This window comes from Gymnoscopelus microlampas (genome assembly GCF_963454915.1).
Source record: "Gymnoscopelus microlampas genome assembly, chromosome: 18".
Lineage (NCBI taxonomy): Eukaryota > Metazoa > Chordata > Actinopteri > Myctophiformes > Myctophidae > Gymnoscopelus > Gymnoscopelus microlampas.
Window position 1 is genome coordinate 45,654,383 of NC_139955.1, and position 21,110 is coordinate 45,675,492.

The 21,110-nt window shown below is 44.6% G+C and overlaps 1 protein-coding gene across 1 annotated transcript; it reads left to right on the plus strand.

Moving 5' to 3' along the window:
• Positions 1–17,628: 17,628 nt before the first annotated feature.
• Positions 17,629–19,714, plus strand: LOC311034100 (toll-like receptor 13; the record flags this gene model as incomplete). Its single annotated transcript, XM_084041843.1, has 3 exons — positions 17,629–18,397; positions 18,560–18,677; positions 19,424–19,714. The coding sequence occupies 3 exons, from the start codon at positions 17,629–17,631 to the stop codon at positions 19,638–19,640; spliced, it is 1,104 nt and encodes a 367-aa protein (XP_083897969.1). The 3' UTR covers positions 19,641–19,714.
• Between the last annotated feature and the right edge of the window lie 1,396 nt (positions 19,715–21,110).

Consider the following 21,110-nt stretch of genomic DNA (forward strand, 5'->3'; position numbering starts at 1 on the left):
CGTTTTTTTACAATATTGGAGTGACAGTCCCACATATACTGTAGGTACGCCTATTATAGCTATAATGTCCAAATAAATAAATGTTCCCACCTGAAGGATCAGATGCTTATTAAACATCTGCCGAGCAGACAGGCAGCAGCAGTGTGTAGTCACACAGACAGCAGGCGCTGCTGCTGTTGTGTAATCAGTGTTGCAATGCTGAATTGGAACGTGGTCGCACTCTATTTGAATGATGTGACGCCCTCGTTGCTTAACACCTACACTACAGGTCACACAATGGACAATTGATATGCATCTAGGCTCATTCCTATGTTAATCCATCTGGTGTGAGTCGGGAGCCTTTGTAAACTTTGTTGAGGTGTGAATTTAAAGTCGTTTTAAATATATGCGTGTGCCTGCGCGTGCTCCTGGTCAAATAGGTTCCTGCACGGCATGCAAGGCCGTCCCATGAGCAATGCAACCCTGTGTGTAATTGTTTCGGCCTGGCAGAGACGACGTTTTGGACCCTGTCCGTCCGTCAGTCCGATTTCCGTGAAATTTTACACGCACATTCTCACTAGGCCGAGGAAGAAATGTCACTCGAAAATGTTCACATCGGCCTCATGGTGGCGCTATAACAGGCCGATTCGTGATTTTGCCTATAACTGCACCGATCTGCGTGAAACTTTGCACGCACAATCCCTAGAGGCCAAGGAAAAACCTTTGCGCTGCATTTTTCCGTTCTCCTTTTTAGAGCGCCACAATAACCTGACTGACCTGGCGAGACCTGTGCTCCGAGGAGCACTTTTTCTAGTTTAACATCAACACACAATGGCTTTGCATTGATGAGACCAGGTAGGATAAACACATAGTTTGCTGTCCATATTCCCTGCCCTGTTTTCACTGTTACCTCTTCTTTATACTTTTGGATACTATGTGTCATTCATTATACTTTTGGATAGTATGTGTCATTTATTTCTTATAGCAGCAGATTACATGTTTAGCGATCTCAAGCAGTCTGCCTGTCTTTCTGCACGAGTAGCAGCTGCAATCAATTCAGTAACAACCAATTTAGGCTCAGACGTACAACGGTGTTGCGCCCAGAATATATTAAATCTACAAACTCCCAACGTGTCATGCCACACCGCATTGTGAGCTTAAGATCTGCAAAGCGATCCTACCATGAATCATGCTTATCATGTATCATGGTCAGTCCATAAATGTATGTATTATTCACAAATGGAAAAGGGGAAAACAGCTCGTTTACAGTTCATTATGCCACCTATTAGCCACCTTGAGTCTATTGGAGTCTCCTTGATTTCAACCACATCTCCTTCAGGACTCCTTGATTGTCATTTTTCCTTGATTTATCCTTGATTTGGTATCAAACTCCCCAAATTCACCAGAACACAGGAAATCACATCTACTCTTGTTAAAAGGTTTCTGGGGAGGACCCCCAGGTCCCCGCTTGGGGGGTCTGATCAGTGCATGCAATGATACAGAGATATTCACTTTTAAGTAATGAATGGTTATTATTAAAGATGGGTCTTAAATTGCTTCAGTCATCAAATCAATTTCTGTAGGTCTACTTTTAGCTTTTTAATGGATGACATTTCATAATGTACCCATCATTTTCCAATGCTAAAGGCTGGTAAAACTCCCAAAATTCACCAGAACACAGGAAATGACATCTACTCAAGGTTTCTGGGCGGGTACCCCCAGACCCCCCCTTTTGGGGGGTTAAATGATAATAAACTCAACTCCTTGATTCTCTGATGTTGGCAGGCCTGCCTATTAGCTTATTACATTTTGATTCATTCTCTGTATCACAAATGTAGGCCTATGTCTGGTAAGGCAGTCTGTCTTGGAGTTCCAGTAACATTTTTCATGTTCAATAATCAATTTCTTAAATTAGCCTTTCATTATATGTTCTGTCAGCCATCTAATGACTTGGACAACATTTTGGGGGAAAAACCCTGGTTGCCTACTAGCGCTGCACTGAAGTGAAGTATTTCAGCATTATTATTATTTTTTGATTCGTTTTTATACCATTAATGATAGGACAGTAGACTGAAAGGAAATGGGGAGAGAGATGGGGAGTGACACACTGCCAGGCTGGCATTGCAGTATAGGGTGTCTGGACCGCCACGCCGCGGCCCAGGACATATTTCTGCATTTTTAGGGTGCTTCCTCTTTCACTATATGTCACCCCATGTTATGTCTGAGGAGTCAGCTGAGCTGTGGTCACATGGACTTCATTCCTGTCTGAGACATTGGAGAGATGGTTGGCACCGACGTTTAGGAGTTCAGGTAGGATTCAATATTACTATTCCTTCATCCTGGAAAGTATTATTCATTGTGACTTTAATGTGTTACTATATCTTGAACCAGTCAAAGTTTTTACTTCTACCTCTATACATTCTTGGTGTATATATATAATATATATATATATATATATATATACATACATATATATACATACATATATATATAGGCTAAGTGTATCCAGGTCTTTAGCGCCTGAATTTCCCCCGCGAGATCAATACAGGTCTTATCTAATGTTACTGTAGATCTCGTAATTAACTGCCGTTCTTATTGAAACACTGTGGAAAAACACTCTACAAGAATTTGAAAGCCACAACGTAATAAAAAACGACTAGTATTACCCTAGAACAAGTTTGCACATTTATATCAAAATTATCTTTGTGGTGTTCTCTCTCCTGATTGGATGAAATTGATGACTCATCTAAAAAAGTATGGCTATTCATTTTATTTGTGGCTAAAATAAGTGTTAAATAGCTCTATATTCCAGTAGCAGTTGTTGCTATAGAGAGCAAGGAAAAAATCCTTCCAAGTGCAAAGTTAAAACTGGGCTTTTAATGATACAACGAGTTATAATGAAAGTTGCCAAAAATGTCCAGATACACTCTGTAACACAGATAAATACAAACAGAACATGTGACACGTTATGAGCTTGCCTGGCATTGCTAGGGTTATTTTGCTGTAATTGCAGCTATTATCAGCATGTTCTCGGTACTCAGCCCCGGCCGGCAGTGCTGGCTTAATGCAAGGTGCTGCACTGGGCACCAAGCTGTTGGGGGGGGGCGAAAGTGAGAGAAGACTGTACTATTGTCGAAAGACCGGCAAAATATTGAAACAATGGCTGCTAAAGAGCCGGTAAAACACGTCGGCAGAGTACCGCTGGTGAATCGAAAACCTCACTGCAGTGGAAGGTTTTCGCTTGTAGCACTGGGCTCCATGAAGGGTTAATCCGGCCCTGCTGGCCGGGTTGTGTGATCTCTCTCTCTCTCTCTCTCTCTCTCTCTCTCTCTCTCTCTCTCTCTCTCTCTCTCTCTCTCTCTCTCTCTCTCTCTCTCTCTCTCTCTCTCTCTCTCTCATTTGAAGTCCACAAAGTATCTCTCTCTTAATAGTGGCTTGGCTTCATTACCAACATGTTATTTTACCTTTCTCTCTCTTTAAAAAAAAAAGAGGAATGTTTCTTCCTTCTTTGTTGTATATACTACATATTTAAATGTATTTATTCAAATATTTATGACCATCCCCTGGACTCAAATTGAAAAAGAACAGTAGGTTACAGATGCGGGGTGATGAGGAGACTTCCAAGCATGCAAAGTGGCACATGGCACACTTAGTAGTCTAATCCTAGCATGACAAATTGGCTTGTTGGAAACTAGCAACGATACTAGTGTTAGAACGTCTAATGTCTGGTAAGATAGGGCCCTATATTTACAATGTTAGTTACTGTCCTAGTTCCACTAAAGTGAAAGACGGGGTGCCGTGACCCCCCCCCCCCCCCACCCTAAAACATAATCATCAGGTATTATGGTTATACTAGGAGGAAGATTCTTTTCAAAAAAGTGTACAGAAATTGTTAAAATTATGTTTTTATCTGGACACGCCTCCAGTTCATTAAGTATACCTGGTTCTCACCTTAGCACCTCCTCCACCACCTTAGCACCACCCACCTGTCCTAGTCCCTCCTCCTCCTCATGCCCACACCTGCTGTGTTATGATAATGAGGGCGAGGGTATGTTTTTACTATATCACTAAAGGGCTGTTTCTCTATTGGCACGTTTGACCCTCAAAGTTTCAGCGTCCAGGAAGAAACTCCAAATAGTCAGAGAAGACATAAAACACCATAAAACCACCACCGGGGGGGCTTAATGAAGTTCTATCAACCTCATAGACACATGAAAAACAGAAAAAGTGCAAAAACATGGCACCAGCTCTTGAAGTATTTCCGAATTTTTAGGGTGCTTCCTCTTTCACTACTTGTCACCCCATGTTATTTCTGAGGCGTCAGTTGAGATGTGGTCAGCGGGGGTGATCGCCATGCTGGCTTGTGGTGGACATTTTTTGTCAACATTCTATTTTTTCCATAGATGTACAAAATGAGAAAACACATAAAGAGCTATCCCTAAATGACCATTACAGGTCTGCAACTCTGAGAGTGTACAAATGTAACCAAATGGACCATATGGGTCACTCTGAGAGTGTACAAATGGAACCCATAGGGTCCATATGGTTCCATTTGTACACTCAGAGTTATGGGGGTCCTTGCAAATAAAAACTTAGAGAACCATTGTCCTATAGTGGACTCCTAATGCCATACATAGTGTCATAGTAAATCAGTGTCATACATATTCTGAGAAGAACCTGGAGACTGACATTCAGTAATTGGGTCTTATGATCAAAATAAGAACATTGTAATGTTATGTAAAAATAAAAAACAATTCATTTATTTTTTGCCACGGACACATTTAATTGTCTGCATACAGACACATTGATTGGCTGTGGTCAAATGGACTTCATTGCTGTTTGACCTTATAATCAGGGGTGCACATAACTTTTTAGGTCTGGTACACAGAAGAGCACCTGGACATGTGACTTGGTGCGCATGGCGCCCGTCCCGTTTTGTCAACGGGGGGGGGGTTCAGCCCGTCCCGTTTTGTCAACGGGGGGGGGGGGGTTCAGCCCGGACAGTTTTGTCAACGGGGGGGGGGGGGGGGTTCGGGGTTCAGCACGGTGCCCACCGGACAGTTTTGTCAACGGGGGGGGGAGAAAAAAAGGACGATCTGCTTCTAAACTCCGCCGATTTTCGCCGTTTTTTTCTCACGCTGTTAGATAAAGCCCACAAGGTTGGTGCCCTGTGCTGCTGCGCTGATTTTATCCGCCAGATTGGGACGTTCACGGCATATTTTGCACCATTACGGTGCGTTCATCATCGGTGACGAGTGCCTCTAACAGCCGCTGCTGGCTGCGTGCACGCAGCGAGGCAATGCGAGGCGATGCGAGGCGACGCGAGTCATATCTCTACCCCTCCGCCTAATGGCTGTACATGGGGCCGACGGGTGCTTTAGAGTGATTGTGTGAGTGTGGCTTCAGGAAGTAAATTCCTAGCCTCGATCTCCAGGCTTTTATTTTTTAGTTTTGCTAAAAAATAAAATCTTGGAAATTCCTGTCCCAGCTGTTGGTGCGCAAAAGCGCCTCGCGTTGCCTGATGTGGTGCGCATTTTTTATTTTGGGTGCGCATGCGCACCTGCGCACCAGTTATGTGCACCCCTGCTTATAATCTTGTTGTTTGCATTGATTGATATAGTTACTGTCCTCGTTCCACTAAAGTGAAGCATTTCTGCATTTTTAGGGTGCTTCCTCTTTCACTATTTGTTACCTCATGTTATGTCTGAGGAGTCAGCTGAGCTGTGGTCACATGGACTTCATTCCTGTCTGAGTAAAACTCTGGAAGGATGGTTGTCACTGACGTTTAGGAGTAGCCTAGTTCCATACCATAGACCCCGCCCACTCTCTGAGTGGACTGCCCCTCTTGGTCTGGTGTTGTAAATGTGAACCTAGGATTTATTTGGTACAAAAAGTACCGTCCAATGAGAGTCGGAAGTGTGGGTGGGGATCCCTTGTGATTGGTTTAGGGAAATTCTAAACCAATTCAAATTGTTTAAGGGAATTATAATCCCCTCCCCCTTGTAATCGCCTACACTGGAGCCAATGTCAGACTGAAGCTCCACGCAGCTTCAGTCTGATAATCAGGCTAGTGTAAGATTTCAGGTAGGATTCATTCATCATTCATTGTGACTTTTCTGTGTTATATCTTATATAATAGGGATAATGTATTTGTATTGTACAGCCTTTTCCTGCTTTTCACTGTATGTAAAGCACTTTGTGAGATCTATATAGAAGTGCTATATAAATACATGTGGAATAATCTATGATTATGATGAGGGTGGAGTGTTTATTGACATGTAACTACTTATATGGCCCTCTAGCGCCATCCCGTGGTAAATGACCGTTTGTTCAGAAATGACGGAGTGATGACGCACGTCCGGTTTAGCGTGATTTAATTATATACTTTCATTAAGATTTAGGTAGATTAGCGGCTTAATCCGCGCATAGAAAGTATTGTCCTAGTAGTGGGGTGATTTATGTATTTACTATCTAACTTTCTGAGGGTTTTTTAAGCTATTTGTTATGCCTGCCATCGTGACCAAGTGTACTGCGCATGCGTCAGCTTTCCTAGCACCGGGGCTTTTGGTTTAGTATCTCAGTAACAAAGAAGAGCCGCGGTGGGCAGATGGTATGTACAATTAAGCTCCGACCTTACACGACATAACTTATTTCTTGCATATATATATTATACCTTGTGAAGATGTATTTCATGTCGGTAATGATTGCTATGTTCTATGTTTTATCTGCAGGTTTATAACCTGCTAACTACCGTTGTAACGACCATTATAGTGTTAGATATGTGTGTGAGAGTTTGTGTGTGAATGAAACAGAAATAAAACGCCATAAAAGACACTTGTTTGAGTTGTATCCACTGGCCACGGCTCTACCTACCTTTCCAAAGGGAGATCTACGATTACATAGGGTGTGATTGATTAGATATTTGGACAGTTATAAACCATCGTCGCCTCCGGAGGAGGAGAACGTGTGGAACAGACGGCGGGGAGAAAGCGGACGTGACGACCGGACCACTTTCACTCGACGCTGCACGGCGGAGAAGCCGTTAAAGGGAAGTAAAATAGCGCTCATATTGACTACTAGTGGTAAAAAAGGCTTGAGGACCAAAAGGAGAAAGGCTGTAAGCTAAAAGATGTAAAGTGACTGTTTCTGTGGATGCTGCTGCTTACATGCTAAGTGCTAGTTCCTTGGATGTTTTGCTAGAAGGCTACGCTACGGCTGCTATGCTACGCTGCTACATGCTGAGTTCTATTGTGTCTTGGATGTTTTGCTAGAGAAGGCTACGCTACGGATGCTATGCTACGCTGCTACATGCTGGGTTCTATTGTTCTTGGATGTTTTGCTAGAGAAGGCTACGCTACGGCTGCTATGCTACGCTGCTACATGCTGAGTTCTATTGTGTCTTGGATGTTTTGCTAGAGAAGGCTACGCTACGGATGCTATGCTACGCTGCTACATGCTGGGTTCTATTGTTCTTGGATGTTTTGCTAGAGAAGGCTACGCTACGGATGCTATGCTACGCTGCTACATGCTGTGTTCTATTGTCTCTTGCTACGCTGTCTCTTGGATGTTTTGCTAGAAAGCTACGCTGAGGATGCTATGCTATACTGCTACATGCTAGGAAGCCCTATTGTCTCTTGTTGAAGACACAACGGCTGCTGTTTTACGCTGCTACATGCTGAGTTATTGTTGCTTGGATGTTTTGCTAGAAAGCTACGCTGAGGACGCTATGCTATATTGCTACATGCTAAGGAAGCCCTATTGTCTCTTGTTGAAGATACAACACACTGCTACGTGCTAAGGAGGCTGCAGCAGCGCTCTATTGGTTTTGCTGCTATTGACTTTGCTGCCATTGACTTTGCTGCTATTGACTTTGCTGCTATTGTTCTCTCTGCTGCGATCTGCTACCTAGTGAGCCGTAATCAAACTGTTCCGGGGTCCCTATATGTGCACTGAAAGCCAGTAGAGGGGAGCAATAAGACGGAAAGCAATATGGGGTCAAGTGGTGACATAAAGAAGAAGCTAATCAATGCAGTGACCACATACGGGAGTATAGCAGATCAGATCGACGATGCTATTGATCGTGCGCCAGCCTTGGAACTGGACAGAGAGAGAAAAGCACTCCAGGATGAGTGGAAGAGACTCTTGGGGTTCTGGAATGCATATGAGATAGCCTTAAAAGAGGAGGATGAGACCGCAAACGCAGGAGCGATTGCAGAAGTCCAGACGAAGAGGGCTGCCGGTAGACAAAGGCTCAAAGACACAGATCAGAGGGTCCGGGCAGAACTATGGACCCGCTGTGCAGAACCGAATGTGAGAATCCTGAGGGGGGAGTTTGATGATGCTTTGGGGAAGGTCCAGGTGCGTAGCTTGCAGGCGGCATCCGCAGAGCAACGAGAGAGAGAGAGGAGAGGTCTAGAGAGGAGACTCTATGACTTTGTACAAGTGATGAATGAGTGGTTATCCGTTGTCCCTGTGGATAAAGCAGAGGAGATGCAGACTACTTACAGGATCCTAAAGGACCAAAAAGAAGTGCTACTGGAAGACTGGGCCGCGCTCAGGGAGGTTAAGGGAGCTGACGAGAAAGACGAATCGTCAGTGGTGGTGGTAGATGAGGGACATAACGACCCGTCAAAGCATACTACAACCCCAGCCAGCCCGCAAGTGCATAGCCTTAGAGACCGGCCTGCTGTATCCAGTGGCAGTGTCTATCCTAAGCGTGCATATGTGGGGCCACCCGCTCCGGCCTGGACAATGCAGCACCAGTCCTCAACACCAGTAAGAGACGGTGGGACTCCGCGCTTGTCATTCCCAGCCTCAGGCATACCACCACATCTGCAGAGTGGCCGTACAGGACAGCACGGCGTCACTGAAGCTCCGCAGGCAGCGTTTGAATCCCACGGTTGGTCAGGCATGGCATCTGGAGGAGATGGCAGCGCCCAGTACTACAGGCCCAAAGTCAAGGTGAAGCCGATTAGCCTGCCTATGTTCTCCGGGGACAGAAGGACCTACTGGAACTGGCGGAACAATTGGGAGAAACTCCAGGGACATGCAGAACCCTCAGGGTTAGAAGTGTGCAAGAGGGCTCACCTACTTGACAGCCTGGAAGGGGCACTGAAGACAGAGCTTCGATTAGATACATGCAGAACGTCAATGGATATCTTTAGACTCCTGGATAACCGGTTTGGAAACAAGGGCACTACTGCTCAGGTGATCCTGGAGGAACTGGAGGAAATGCCTGCGGTGAAGGGCAACCAGCCTAGGAAGGCAATAACCTTAATCCAGACAGTGGAAAGGGCACTGTGCGATCTAGAAGACCTGGAAATGGTGGGGGCCATCAAAAATCCCTTGATGATCAATAGGATAGTAGGGAAACTTCCCGCGGAGGTCAAGAGGAAATGGATCTCCCATGAGCAGGACGCCATGAATGGTGTCAACCAAGGGAATCATTTCGACAAGCTCTTAACGTTTCTGAAAAAGGAGGAGGGGATCCTCGAAAGGCTAGCAGAGATGGATCTTGGAACCACCTATGTTAATGAGAAGACGGCCCAGCGGGAGAAACCGAGAGAGAGGAGGCAGGAAAAGCAGTCATTCACCAAGACAGCAGTGAGTGAGATCAAGAGGGAGTCCCAGCGAGAACCGTGCACTATGTGTGGAGATGAAAAACATGGAGGACGACTCTACGCCTGCCCAGCCTTCAAGAAGGCTAACCTGTCAGTTAAGAATGTCCAGGTAAAGAAGACAAAGGCGTGTCCCAGATGCCTGAGCGTTCACGGGGCTGACAGAGCATGTAAACAGGGTTTTCCCTGCCGAAAGGAAGGGTGTGCTGGGGAGGACGCTCCTGCAGACCATCATTACCTCCTCTGCCCCAGCTCAGAAGGAAGGGGGGCGTCAACCAGAAGGGAGACCAGGGTCGAAAAGAAGAGAGGGCCTCGTGGCCTGACAGAGGAACAGGAAGCCGTCACAGCCAGACTTGCAACTAAGTTGAGTCCGAGAGAGATGGAGGATCTTAAGAAAGCCTTCACTAACAAGGCAACCTCAAAAGTATGCTCTAAGTACAGTCTGGTGGAGAAGGAGCTACCGGTCCTCATGATGCTTGTGGATGTCACAACAAGAGGAGGAGACTATATTGGAGCCCTGATTGACCTCGCCTCCGACACCAACTATATCACGCACCAAGCCGCTAAAAGACTCGGACTGACTGGTGAACCAATCACACTGGTGGTTTCTGGAGTCGGGAAGATGGAGGTAAGGGTCGACACAAGGAGATATCTTGTGGCAATCAAAGTATGGACCCCAAGAGGAACCCTAAGATCCCACGAGATGATCTGCTACGGTTTGGATGACATCGCCAAAGTGGATCGAGTGGTGGAATCAGAAGAACTGGAGCAGTTCTTCCCAAGGGTCAGGCCAGGAGAATTGGCCCGTCCCGAGAAGATTGAACTTCTCATCAGCACTCGCGAAGGCCGACTAGCACCGCAAAGACTGCATAGAATCGGTGATCTAGTGCTGTGGGATGGCCCCCTGGGCAAGACCGTGAGTGGTGTGCATCCGGACCTCTTTGAAGAGGTGGAGGTGACAACACGCCATTCATTAACACACTTTGCTCGTTCCATGAGGACGGCAGCCATTAGGGTGGAGGAACACCTTTTCAATGTCCCAAAGCCTGTGGGCAATGTGGAAAAGGAACACCTTTCCAATGTACCAAAGCCTGTGGGCAATGTGGAAAAGGAACACCTTTTAAACGTCTCAAGGCCTGTGGGTAATGTGAAAAGGGCAACTACCGCTGCAAGCGCTACCGATGCCATAAGTTGGTTGAAGATGGACAGCATTGGAGCAGCATGTGACCCTGCTTGCGGGGGCTGTCGTTGCGGGAAATGCTCTCCGGGAGGAAAGGAGATGACGCTGGTTGAAGAAAGGGAGATGGAGCGTATAAAAGCAGGCTTGACCTTCAAAGAAAGGGATGAGCACAGTGGAGAGCCCCACTGGGATGCAAAGTACCCCTGGAAGGAGGATCCGGCATCACTCCCCAACAACCGCAAAGTAGTGGAAGCAACGTTCCTACGAACAGAGAGGCGCCTTGAAAAAGATCCCAAGTGGAAAGAAGCCTACTCCAGGCAGATCCACGAAATGATTGAAAGAGGAGCAGCGGTGAAGTTGACAAAGTCCATGATGGAAGAGTGGCCGGGAGCAGTGTGGTGGGTGAGTCATCTGACAGCACCCAATCCCCATTCAGTTACCACGCCAGTGCGTATCGTCTGGGACAGCAGCCAAGAATACAGGGGAGTGAGCCTGAACAACATCCTGCTAAAGGGTCCAGACGTGCTAAACCCCATTCGGGCAGTATTACTCAGATTCCGGGAGGGAGAGTTTGCTGCTATCGGCGACATCAAAAAGATGTACAATTCAGTTTGGCTGGAAGAGCAAGAAGTCCATCTTCACCGATTCCTGTGGAGAGACTCACCACAGGACACGATTGAAGACTATGCCGTTGTAAGGGTGAACATGGGAGATAAGCCAGCCGGATGCATAGCGCAAGTGGCTATGAGGGAGACTGCCAATCTTCCTCAGTTCTCCCACCTTGTGGATGAAAGAAGTGTCATTCAGGAGAACAGCTACGTGGATGACATCTTTGCATCAAATAATGACCCCAGCAGACTTGAAGAGATCCTGGAGGGGGTTGAAGCTATACTGAAGACAGGAGGCTTCCACCTCAAGCCCTGGGTCCGGTCTGGGCAAAGTGGGAGGATTGATGCCACAGAATCCAAACCTGAAACACTGATTCTCCCTAACCAGCTCAAAGAAGAGGACAACAAGGCATTAGGGGTGGGTTACCTCGTCCGTGACGACAAGCTCTTTGTCATGGTATCCATCAACTTCTCTAGTAGAAAGGGGAAGATGAGAACTGGAGAAGACCTGAGCGAAGAGGAAGTTGTGGAGATGACGCCAAACCCATTGTCACGTCGGGTGCTACTAAGCCAAGTTGCTGGACTGTACGACCCTCTAGGTCTCGCAACACCAATGAAGCAAAAGGGAGTGATTCTCGTGAGGAGAGCCTTCCAGGAGGCCGGAAACCTGACGAGAGACACCTGGGATGAACCACTGTCTGATGACCTCCGTGAAAAAGCAGTAGAGCTATTCAAGGAGTACACAAGACTGAGCAGCATCACGTTTCACAGGAGCATCACGCCCTCCGGCTGGAGGGGGAAGCCCTGGGGTATCACGTTTTCGGATGGAAGCTGTGAGTCCTATGGAGCTGTACTGTACCTAAGGTGGAGGACATCCGATGGTGTAGTCACCCGACTGATAGAGTCAAAGGCAAAACTAGCCCCTCTTGACCAGAAGGGTGACGCGGTCAAGGCCGAAATCTGTGGAGCTGTGTTCGCCTCTCGTCTAAAGGGCTACGTGCTGAAGCATGGAAGATTGGAAGTGGAGAGATGGTTCCATTTCGTAGACAGCCAGACGGTGCTAGGTGCCATCCAAAGAGAGAGCTACGGGTTCCAGACGTTCTTTGCTAATCGAGTTGGGGAGATCCAGAAGGCTGGCCCTGTAGAAGACTGGTGGTGGATACCTGGAGCACTAAACGTTGCTGACTTAGTGACAAGGAGCAGCTGCACCCCTGAACTGCTCAAAGAGGGCTCTGTATGGCAAAATGGTCCTGACTTCCTGGCCGATCCTGAAGAAGAATGGCCCATGAAATCTGCCTCCGAAGTAGTGGCTGCTGCTAGAGACGTCGTGAGCAAGCTCCAAAGAAAGTCCTTCTCAGCTGTAACTACGAGAGCACAGGCCAAGCTGATGACTCCCCCTGACAGTCATGAGAAGAAAAAGACGGACGACGGAGCGCCACAAAAGTCTTCAGATGCGACAGCCCTTCCCTCAGAAGAGAGCAAAGTTCCCAAGCTCTGGGGCGCTGCGCTTGTGGACCAAGTCGACCCAAGAAGATACAGCACGCTGACCAAGCTCTGTAATGTAATCGGCTTCGTCAGAAGAGCAGTGAAGTTCTGGTTATCACGGAAGAAGAGAACCTGCACACCAGTAAAGTGGGAGGCCTTGACAGTGACTGAACGTCAAGCTGCCTTCGAAGAACTAAGCCTGGCAGCTCAGAAAGGAGTGAAGTTTCCTGAAACTACACTAAACAGGCTTGTAGTCCGTGAGGAGAAAACTTCTAAACTGTTACTGTGCCACGGCCGAGTCCAAACTATGACTGAAGGACGGCCCGGAGTGCCCTTGATTCCCTACGGGGAGTGGGTTAGCATCCTTCTGGCTGAAGAAGCCCACCGGGCCAACCATGAGGGAGTAGCTGGTACCCTTCTACGAATAAGGGAAAAGGCGTGGATTGTGCAAGGACCAAGAGTTGCTCGAAAAGTAATCGACTCCTGCATTCACTGCCGGAAGAACAGGGCAAAAATGTGCCAGCAAGTTATGAGCGACCTCCCGCCGGAGCGCACAACGCCAGCTGCACCTTTTGAATACACAACGTTGGATCTCTTCGGCCCTTACACCATCAGAGATGCAGTGAAGAAAAGGACTAGCAAGAAAGCCTGGGGCATTGTCTACTGCTGCATGGCATCAAGAGCGGTGCATGCTGACGTCGTAGAAGACCTATCAACAGAAGGTTTCCTGAAAGCATTTCAACGCTTCACTGCCCTGAGAGGCCATCCGAAGAAGCTCTGGTCTGACCAGGGAACCAACTTTGTTGGAGCTAAGCCAGTATTGGAAGAACTTTACAAGTTCCTGGCAAGTGTCGACAAGGAAAAAGTCCAAAAGAGAGCTGCCGAGACTGGCACAGATTGGACGTGGGTATTCCACCCAGCCGACTCGCCACACCGAAATGGCGCTGCAGAAGCAGCAGTTCATGTAATGAAAAGAGCGATGAGCAGCGTGGGAGAAGAAGGAAACATGACGGCACTGGAGTTCCAGACGCTTCTATACCTGGCCGCTAACCTGTCTAATGAGAGGCCTATCGGCGCTTTGACCCAGCTACAAGACGGGAGCGTTGAGGTCATCTCCCCCAACTCCCTCCTGCTGGGGCGCGCAGGGCCCAGTGGCGACCCCGGAGGGTTCGAATCCACTGTCTACCCATTCGTCCGTCTGAGAGCGATCCAGATCGAGGTGGACAAGTTCTGGAAACGGTGGAGCCAGCTAGCGGGTCCAGGACTCTTCATCCGGAAGAAGTGGCACACCCCTGCCAGGGACGTCACCGTCGGAGATCTGGTATGGCTCGCTGACCAGAACGCACTCAGAGGCCGTTTCAGACTGGGTCGAGTCGTGGAGGCGTTTCCTGATGAGAAAGGTGTCGTCCGAGACGTGAAGGTGAGAACCTGCCACAGCCTTCCTGCCGGCACCAGCCCTTCCAAGAGTGACCAGCCCGTCGCAAGTTGCCCGTCCACCATCCTCCACAGGGACGTTAGGAGGCTGGTGGTTCTTCTACCAGTAGAAGAGCAGTAAAAGAAGAAAAGATTCCCCACTGCCATCCTCCCTGGAGGTTGGCGGTGTGTTTCGGTAAGGCCAGTTCCGTGCCGGTGCAACTTGGTACAACTGTGACTGGACATGACCGAGGTCTAAGCCCACCTCTGTGCGGGCTTGTACTTCTGTATGTTTAGTTGGCAGTTGTGCTTTGTTGCATCTGCTAGGGCTGCGCTTAAAGGATTGTATGCTGCATCAAGGACCACGAGAAGGATCTCACCATTTTTGTAACGTATTTTTCACCTTTTACAGACAATATTTCGCGTATTTTGCGTTTTTTACAGACACTGTTTGCGCCTTTTACGAACAATATTGACGGCCTAGTGCCCATTATTTTTCCCTTGGAGAAATGTTTCGAATGCATGGACTAAGGGGGTTATGGGTGGTGGTCCTCTTGGGTCTTAAAGCCAGAGGACCAAGTGGGAGGTGTGGAATAATCTATGATTATGATGAGGGTGGAGTGTTTATTGACATGTAACTACTTATATGGCCCTCTAGCGCCATCCCGTGGTAAATGACCGTTTGTTCAGAAATGACGGAGTGATGACGCACGTCCGGTTTAGCGTGATTTAATTATATACTTTCATTAAGATTTAGGTAGATTAGCGGCTTAATCCGCGCATAGAAAGTATTGTCCTAGTAGTGGGGTGATTTATGTATTTACTATCTAACTTTCTGAGGGTTTTTTAAGCTATTTGTTATGCCTGCCATCGTGACCAAGTGTACTGCGCATGCGTCAGCTTTCCTAGCACCGGGGCTTTTGGTTTAGTATCTCAGTAACAAAGAAGAGCCGCGGTGGGCAGATGGTATGTACAATTAAGCTCCGACCTTACACGACATAACTTATTTCTTGCATATATATATTATACCTTGTGAAGATGTATTTCATGTCGGTAATGATTGCTATGTTCTATGTTTTATCTGCAGGTTTATAACCTGCTAACTACCGTTGTAACGACCATTATAGTGTTAGATATGTGTGTGAGAGTTTGTGTGTGAATGAAACAGAAATAAAACGCCATAAAAGACACTTGTTTGAGTTGTATCCACTGGCCACGGCTCTACCTACCTTTCCAAAGGGAGATCTACGATTACATAGGGTGTGATTGATTAGATATTTGGACAATACAATTGACTTACTTAGATTTAAAATATACAAAATGTTATTTATGTTGTTGTAAACAGGTACTAGCAACATGTACTAGCAACATAAAGTGTGAAGAGTATTAAGAGTTTGAAATGAAATGGAAAAAAAACATTTACTTGATGACTGTCAGTGAAGTGAAAGAGGCTGAATGGGAAAGATGACAGAGTTCTCCATGACCTTTTGAGAGTTCATCTGTGTGCAGCTTCATTTGAATGTCCAACATTTTTACATCTTTCTATGTATGGTTCCGTGTGTCTTAACTGTTTTACTGTTGTATCCTCTTTAGATCATCAATGCTGAACAGTGTTGTCACCAACCAGTGTCCACAGCAGAATTACTCCACCAAAAGTACCTGACAGTTGACCCTGAAGACAGCCATGATGCTACAGACAGGAAGCTGCCATTGTTTCTCCTTCTTATTTCTGTTATTCACGCTTTATCTTAATCCTATACTGGCTTACTTCCTGAAAGACTGCACTATTCTTTACTCTGATAATGTCTCTGCTAGTGTTTCAGTGGATTGTGCATATTGTAAACTCATTAGCGTACCAGACAACATTCCCAGAGACGTTACATCATTAACACTATGTGGCAATATGATCCAAAAGATACACATGACAGATTTTTTCCACCTGTCAAATCTCACAGATTTGGATCTGAAGTTTAATTCAATAACTCATGTAGATGACGGGGCTTTTGTCCATTTGGTGCAACTTAAAGTTCTCCTCATGTACTTTAACAAACTAACAACACTGACAGACAATATGTTTCAGGGACTGTCTAACCTCTTGATACTGAGCTTGGATTATAACAAAATCAAATCCATCAACCCTGCTGTCTTCCAGTCACTCACCAGCTTACAGGAACTAAGTCTGATGTCCAATCAAATTACAGATATAATCACCGTCTTACAACTACCACACTTACAGGTGCTGAACATCACAACTGATGGGTTAGAGTCTTTTCAGTCAAAAGATCTGCCATTAAACATGTCCTCTGAGATCAGGGCGTTGAAAGTTGAGTCAATATCGATGAAAACGTTTAGCATCACAACAGCTGTGTTTCCACATCTTAAGACAATCGATCTGACAGAATGTTATGAATCTGGATGGGAGTGGGACATACCAGACAAGTATTTTCTAAGGAATATAACCACAGTGTATTTGGCTGGTTCTATTATGTCTTTTAACACCATCAGAAAGGCTCTACAGAACCTTGATTCACTGGAGTACCTACAGCTGATATTGGAGGATGTGTGGCTAGACAGAGATCTCTTAAATCTCTTAAATATTGTCTGCAAAATACCCACACTGAGGAAACTTGATATAACCTTTAACATGATTGTCAACATAAGTGAAACACTGTCACCTTGTACTCAGCTTACCAACCTGGATCTATCAGACTGTCAGCTGGATGAATTGTCTAAGGATTCAATAAAACAAATGAATCAACTGAGTCATTTGAACCTCGCCAACAACTACCTTAACAAAGTACCAGACGATGTTAAGAATCTCTCCATGCTTCAAATCCTAAACCTGCGTGTCAATAGTATTCATTATTTAAGCTGTTCAGACTTTTTCAATTTAACCAGACTCACAGACCTTTATCTAGATAACAACAAAATACAATACCTCAAACAGTGTGTTTTTCTACATCTTAATGAGTTAAAGGTTCTAACTGTGAATGATAATGACATTTGGATATTTGGTGACACATTCAGGACTGGTCTACAGAAACTAGAATTATTGGATTTAAATAATAATGATTTTGCAAGGCTCAGCCAGGGAGATTTTAGAAGTCTGAAATCACTCAGGCACTTAGAAATGAAATTAGGCGTGTGGAACCATGAGTGGAACAACAACTATTTGGAAGGATTAGTAGAACTTGAAACACTTAGTCTATTTTTTTATGATAACCCCATTTTTAAAGATTCATCTCCCTATGAGTTACCAAGCCTGAAGAACTTTACAATACAATTCAGACCACAATCCTATCAACTTGGATCTACATTTGGAATAGTAAAAAACATGTTCCCAATGATGAAACATTTGGAACACTTTGTAGCCGAGAATGCCTATGATGAACTACCAGACCGAGACATATTTAAGCATGTACCACAGCTGAAGACTCTTACCTTAAGGAACGGTAATCTGCCATACCTGTCCCCAGAGATATTTGACCCAATACAAAACTTAGAGTCTCTCGATCTCTCCAACAATAAATTGAAGTCTCTGGATTTCCTGGCACAAGCCAACCTGACTAGACTGTCTTGGCTGGTCCTGAACAAGAACGAGTTGGTGGTGATCAATGTCTCTGTGTTCAGTTTCCTCCCTGCTCTCAAATATGTTAATATGGCTGATAACCCTTTTGCTTGTGATTGCTCTAATTATGACTTTCATCAGTGGATGCTGAACAACAATCAGACGCAGGCAGTATTTGCTCATAACTATACTTGTGCCTATCCTCAGGCTAAAAAGAGAACCAGGTTTCTGGACTTTGACTATCATTCCTGTGAGCAGATGGCCACTAGCTTAATCTGCTTCCTTTCCTCCACTTGTGTGATTGTGCTGACTCTGCTCACATCCTTCACCTACCACTTCCTGAGGTCACATCTTCTCTATACCTACTACCTCTTCCTGGCCTTCCTTCATGATGCCAAGGAAAGAAAGAGGGGGTCTCCTCAGCGCTACGATGCCTTCATCTCCTACAACGTTCACGATGAGCTCTGGGTTTGCAGAGAAATGCTTCCAGTGCTGGAGGGAGAGCAGGGCTGGAGACTCTGTCTGCACCACCGAGACTTCCTACCAGGTACAAACCTCTCTCTGTCTCTAAGTAATACTGTATTTATATAAAGTCTTCAGTGGCATTATTATTACAGTATGTAGGCTAATAATATCTATCTATCCGTCTCTCAAGAAGTGAAATAGTTTTGAATCTGGTGTGAATAATGTCTGTGTGTTTTGTTTCCAGGTAAACCCATCATAGAGAACATTACAGATGCCATCTATGGCAGCAGAAAGACCATCTGTGTGATCAGCCGTCATTACCTGGAGAGTGAATGGTGCTCTAGAGAGATCCAGATGGCCAGGTGGGGGCGCTATTTGTCTGATGTGTCACTGTAAAATCAAAGAAAAAAATACGAGGGCCACATTTAGACACATGAAAGAGACAGCACAATGTGTGTATATTATGCTGAATTGACTTTCATTCTTTTCATTCGTTAATTTTTTTTAGGGTATAGAAATATACACTTTAATGCATTTATGTGGCAGTGTCACACTAAACTTTATTTACTGTAAATAAAGCATAAAGTAAATATTTTTAAATGAAAGTAGTAGTTTGTCTCAATGTAAATAAAGTGTTACTTAACCCATTAAGACCAGGAACGCATCTGTGTCATTTTTAGATTTCCTTGGCTATTAAAAAATAGCAGATATACAAGCCCATAGCACGGCACCGAGTGGCTATTCGAAAATAGCAGATATACAAGCCCATAGCAAGGCACCGAGTGCCGCGCTATGAGCTTGTAGATCTGCTATTTCTTTTAAATATTTAAAATTTGTGCAAATCTTTGAATATATATGTTTTATAAAGCGAACATTTGTAACTCAAATATATATATATTCAAACTAAAGATTTGCACAAATTGTCCTGATCAAAAATAAATGAATAGCTCATATCTACAAGCTCATGAGTGCCGTGCTATGAGCTTGTACTGTATATCTGCTATTTTTGAATAGCCAAAGAAATAAAAAAAAATACACAGATGCGTTCCTGGTCTTATGTAAATGAAAGTTGACTGAGTGTAAATGTCCTCTGGTCTCCTGTGTGCAGCTACCGTCTGTTTGATGAACAGAAGGACGTATTGATCCTGGTGTTTCTGGAGGACATTCCAGCCCACCAGTTGTCTCCCTACTATCACATGAGGAGGCTGGTGAAGAGACACACCTACCTGAGCTGGTCCCAGGCTAGACAGCACCCTGGACTGTTCTGGCAGAACCTACGCAGAGCTCTGGACACACCTCACACTGACCTGGGTTTGAATGAATAATCTGATATTTACTGTAATTATGTTACGGTGAATGTGAATGAAAGGGGAATCTGGTGGGGAATTTAATTGTTTTTTAAAGGGTTTCATTGTTTGCTGTTAAAATGAACAGACAGTGCCAGTGTTAGCTGTTACCTGCTTGTATTTTTTATTCAATATGAACGTTTAAAGAGTTTTTTTCACAGAAAACAAAAAGTGCTTAGGAAGCGAGATACAGCCTTTTTCAGTTCTAAGTTAAACAAGGAGTGGAGCTGCACATCTTCAGGTGATGATATCTTGAGTTCTGAACATGTTTTTCAAAAAAAATAAAAATATATATATATATATATATATATATATTTTTTTTGTTTACTATTTTTTCAAAAACACGTCAAACACGTTAATGGCACCCAGCGCCATAGCGGTAAAAAACACGTGAAACACGTTAATGGCACTCAGTGAGTTAAGACTCACCTCTAAGTAGGCCTATTTGCTTTTTCTTAATTTTCTTCTTTAATCAACTTATTTTTTTATGATTCTGTTTGGAAATTATCTTTTTATTTCACTTAATATTTTACCTTCTGTTGGATTTTATAATGTTGTGTTGTTGTCGTACTTTGTAATTTAATTTAATGTAATTCCCTTTCATGTCATGTATTGTTTATTTAGCAGCCATCATGTACATTTAAAAGAAGGATTTACAAATAATACAATAGAGGTAATAGAGGCTGGTGAGATCATGACAGTGTTGATTTACCAGAAGAAGTTGATTGTTCAAAGGTTTTTCTCCTGAATACAGCCTCTCACTGAGGCTCTATTCTCCCTAACTTCACATTTACGTGTGATGTCTTTCTTCATTGCTCATTACCATATTAATCCGCTTTGATATATGCATACATGATATATAATCTAGCTTAATTAATGGTATTATTTGCTCATTTAAAGCATTCATTATTTGCATTATACTCATTTGCATACATTTTACTGATCATGTTGCTCCTTTATATACAAATTGTATTGAACATATTTCTTTGGTAATTAGTGTCTTTGCTAAGATGGATTTTTATATTTGTATTGATATAACTTCTAATACATGTTTGAAAAGCACTGAAGTACTGTGCTCATTTTATGATGTAATGATATAGTGCATTATTGACTGAATTTGAATTGTTATTAAAGTACACATACAGTATTATCATCCACATTGCATCTTCATCCGATGGTAAGACTGCATACACCTACCAAAAGAGGTCCTGGAACCAAAAATGATTCTATACAGTTGCTCTCTTCCTATACCAGTGGTTCTCAAACTATTTCATGTCAAGGACCCCCAAATTGACACTTATTATCCTGCGGACCCCCATTTGAAAAATATATGCCAGGGACCCCCATAAGAGAAGATTTTTACGGCTCTAGCAGTGATTCTCAACCATTTTAATTTCAAGGACCCCCCAGTTTAACATGCATCAGGCTACGGACCCCATTTAATGGCAT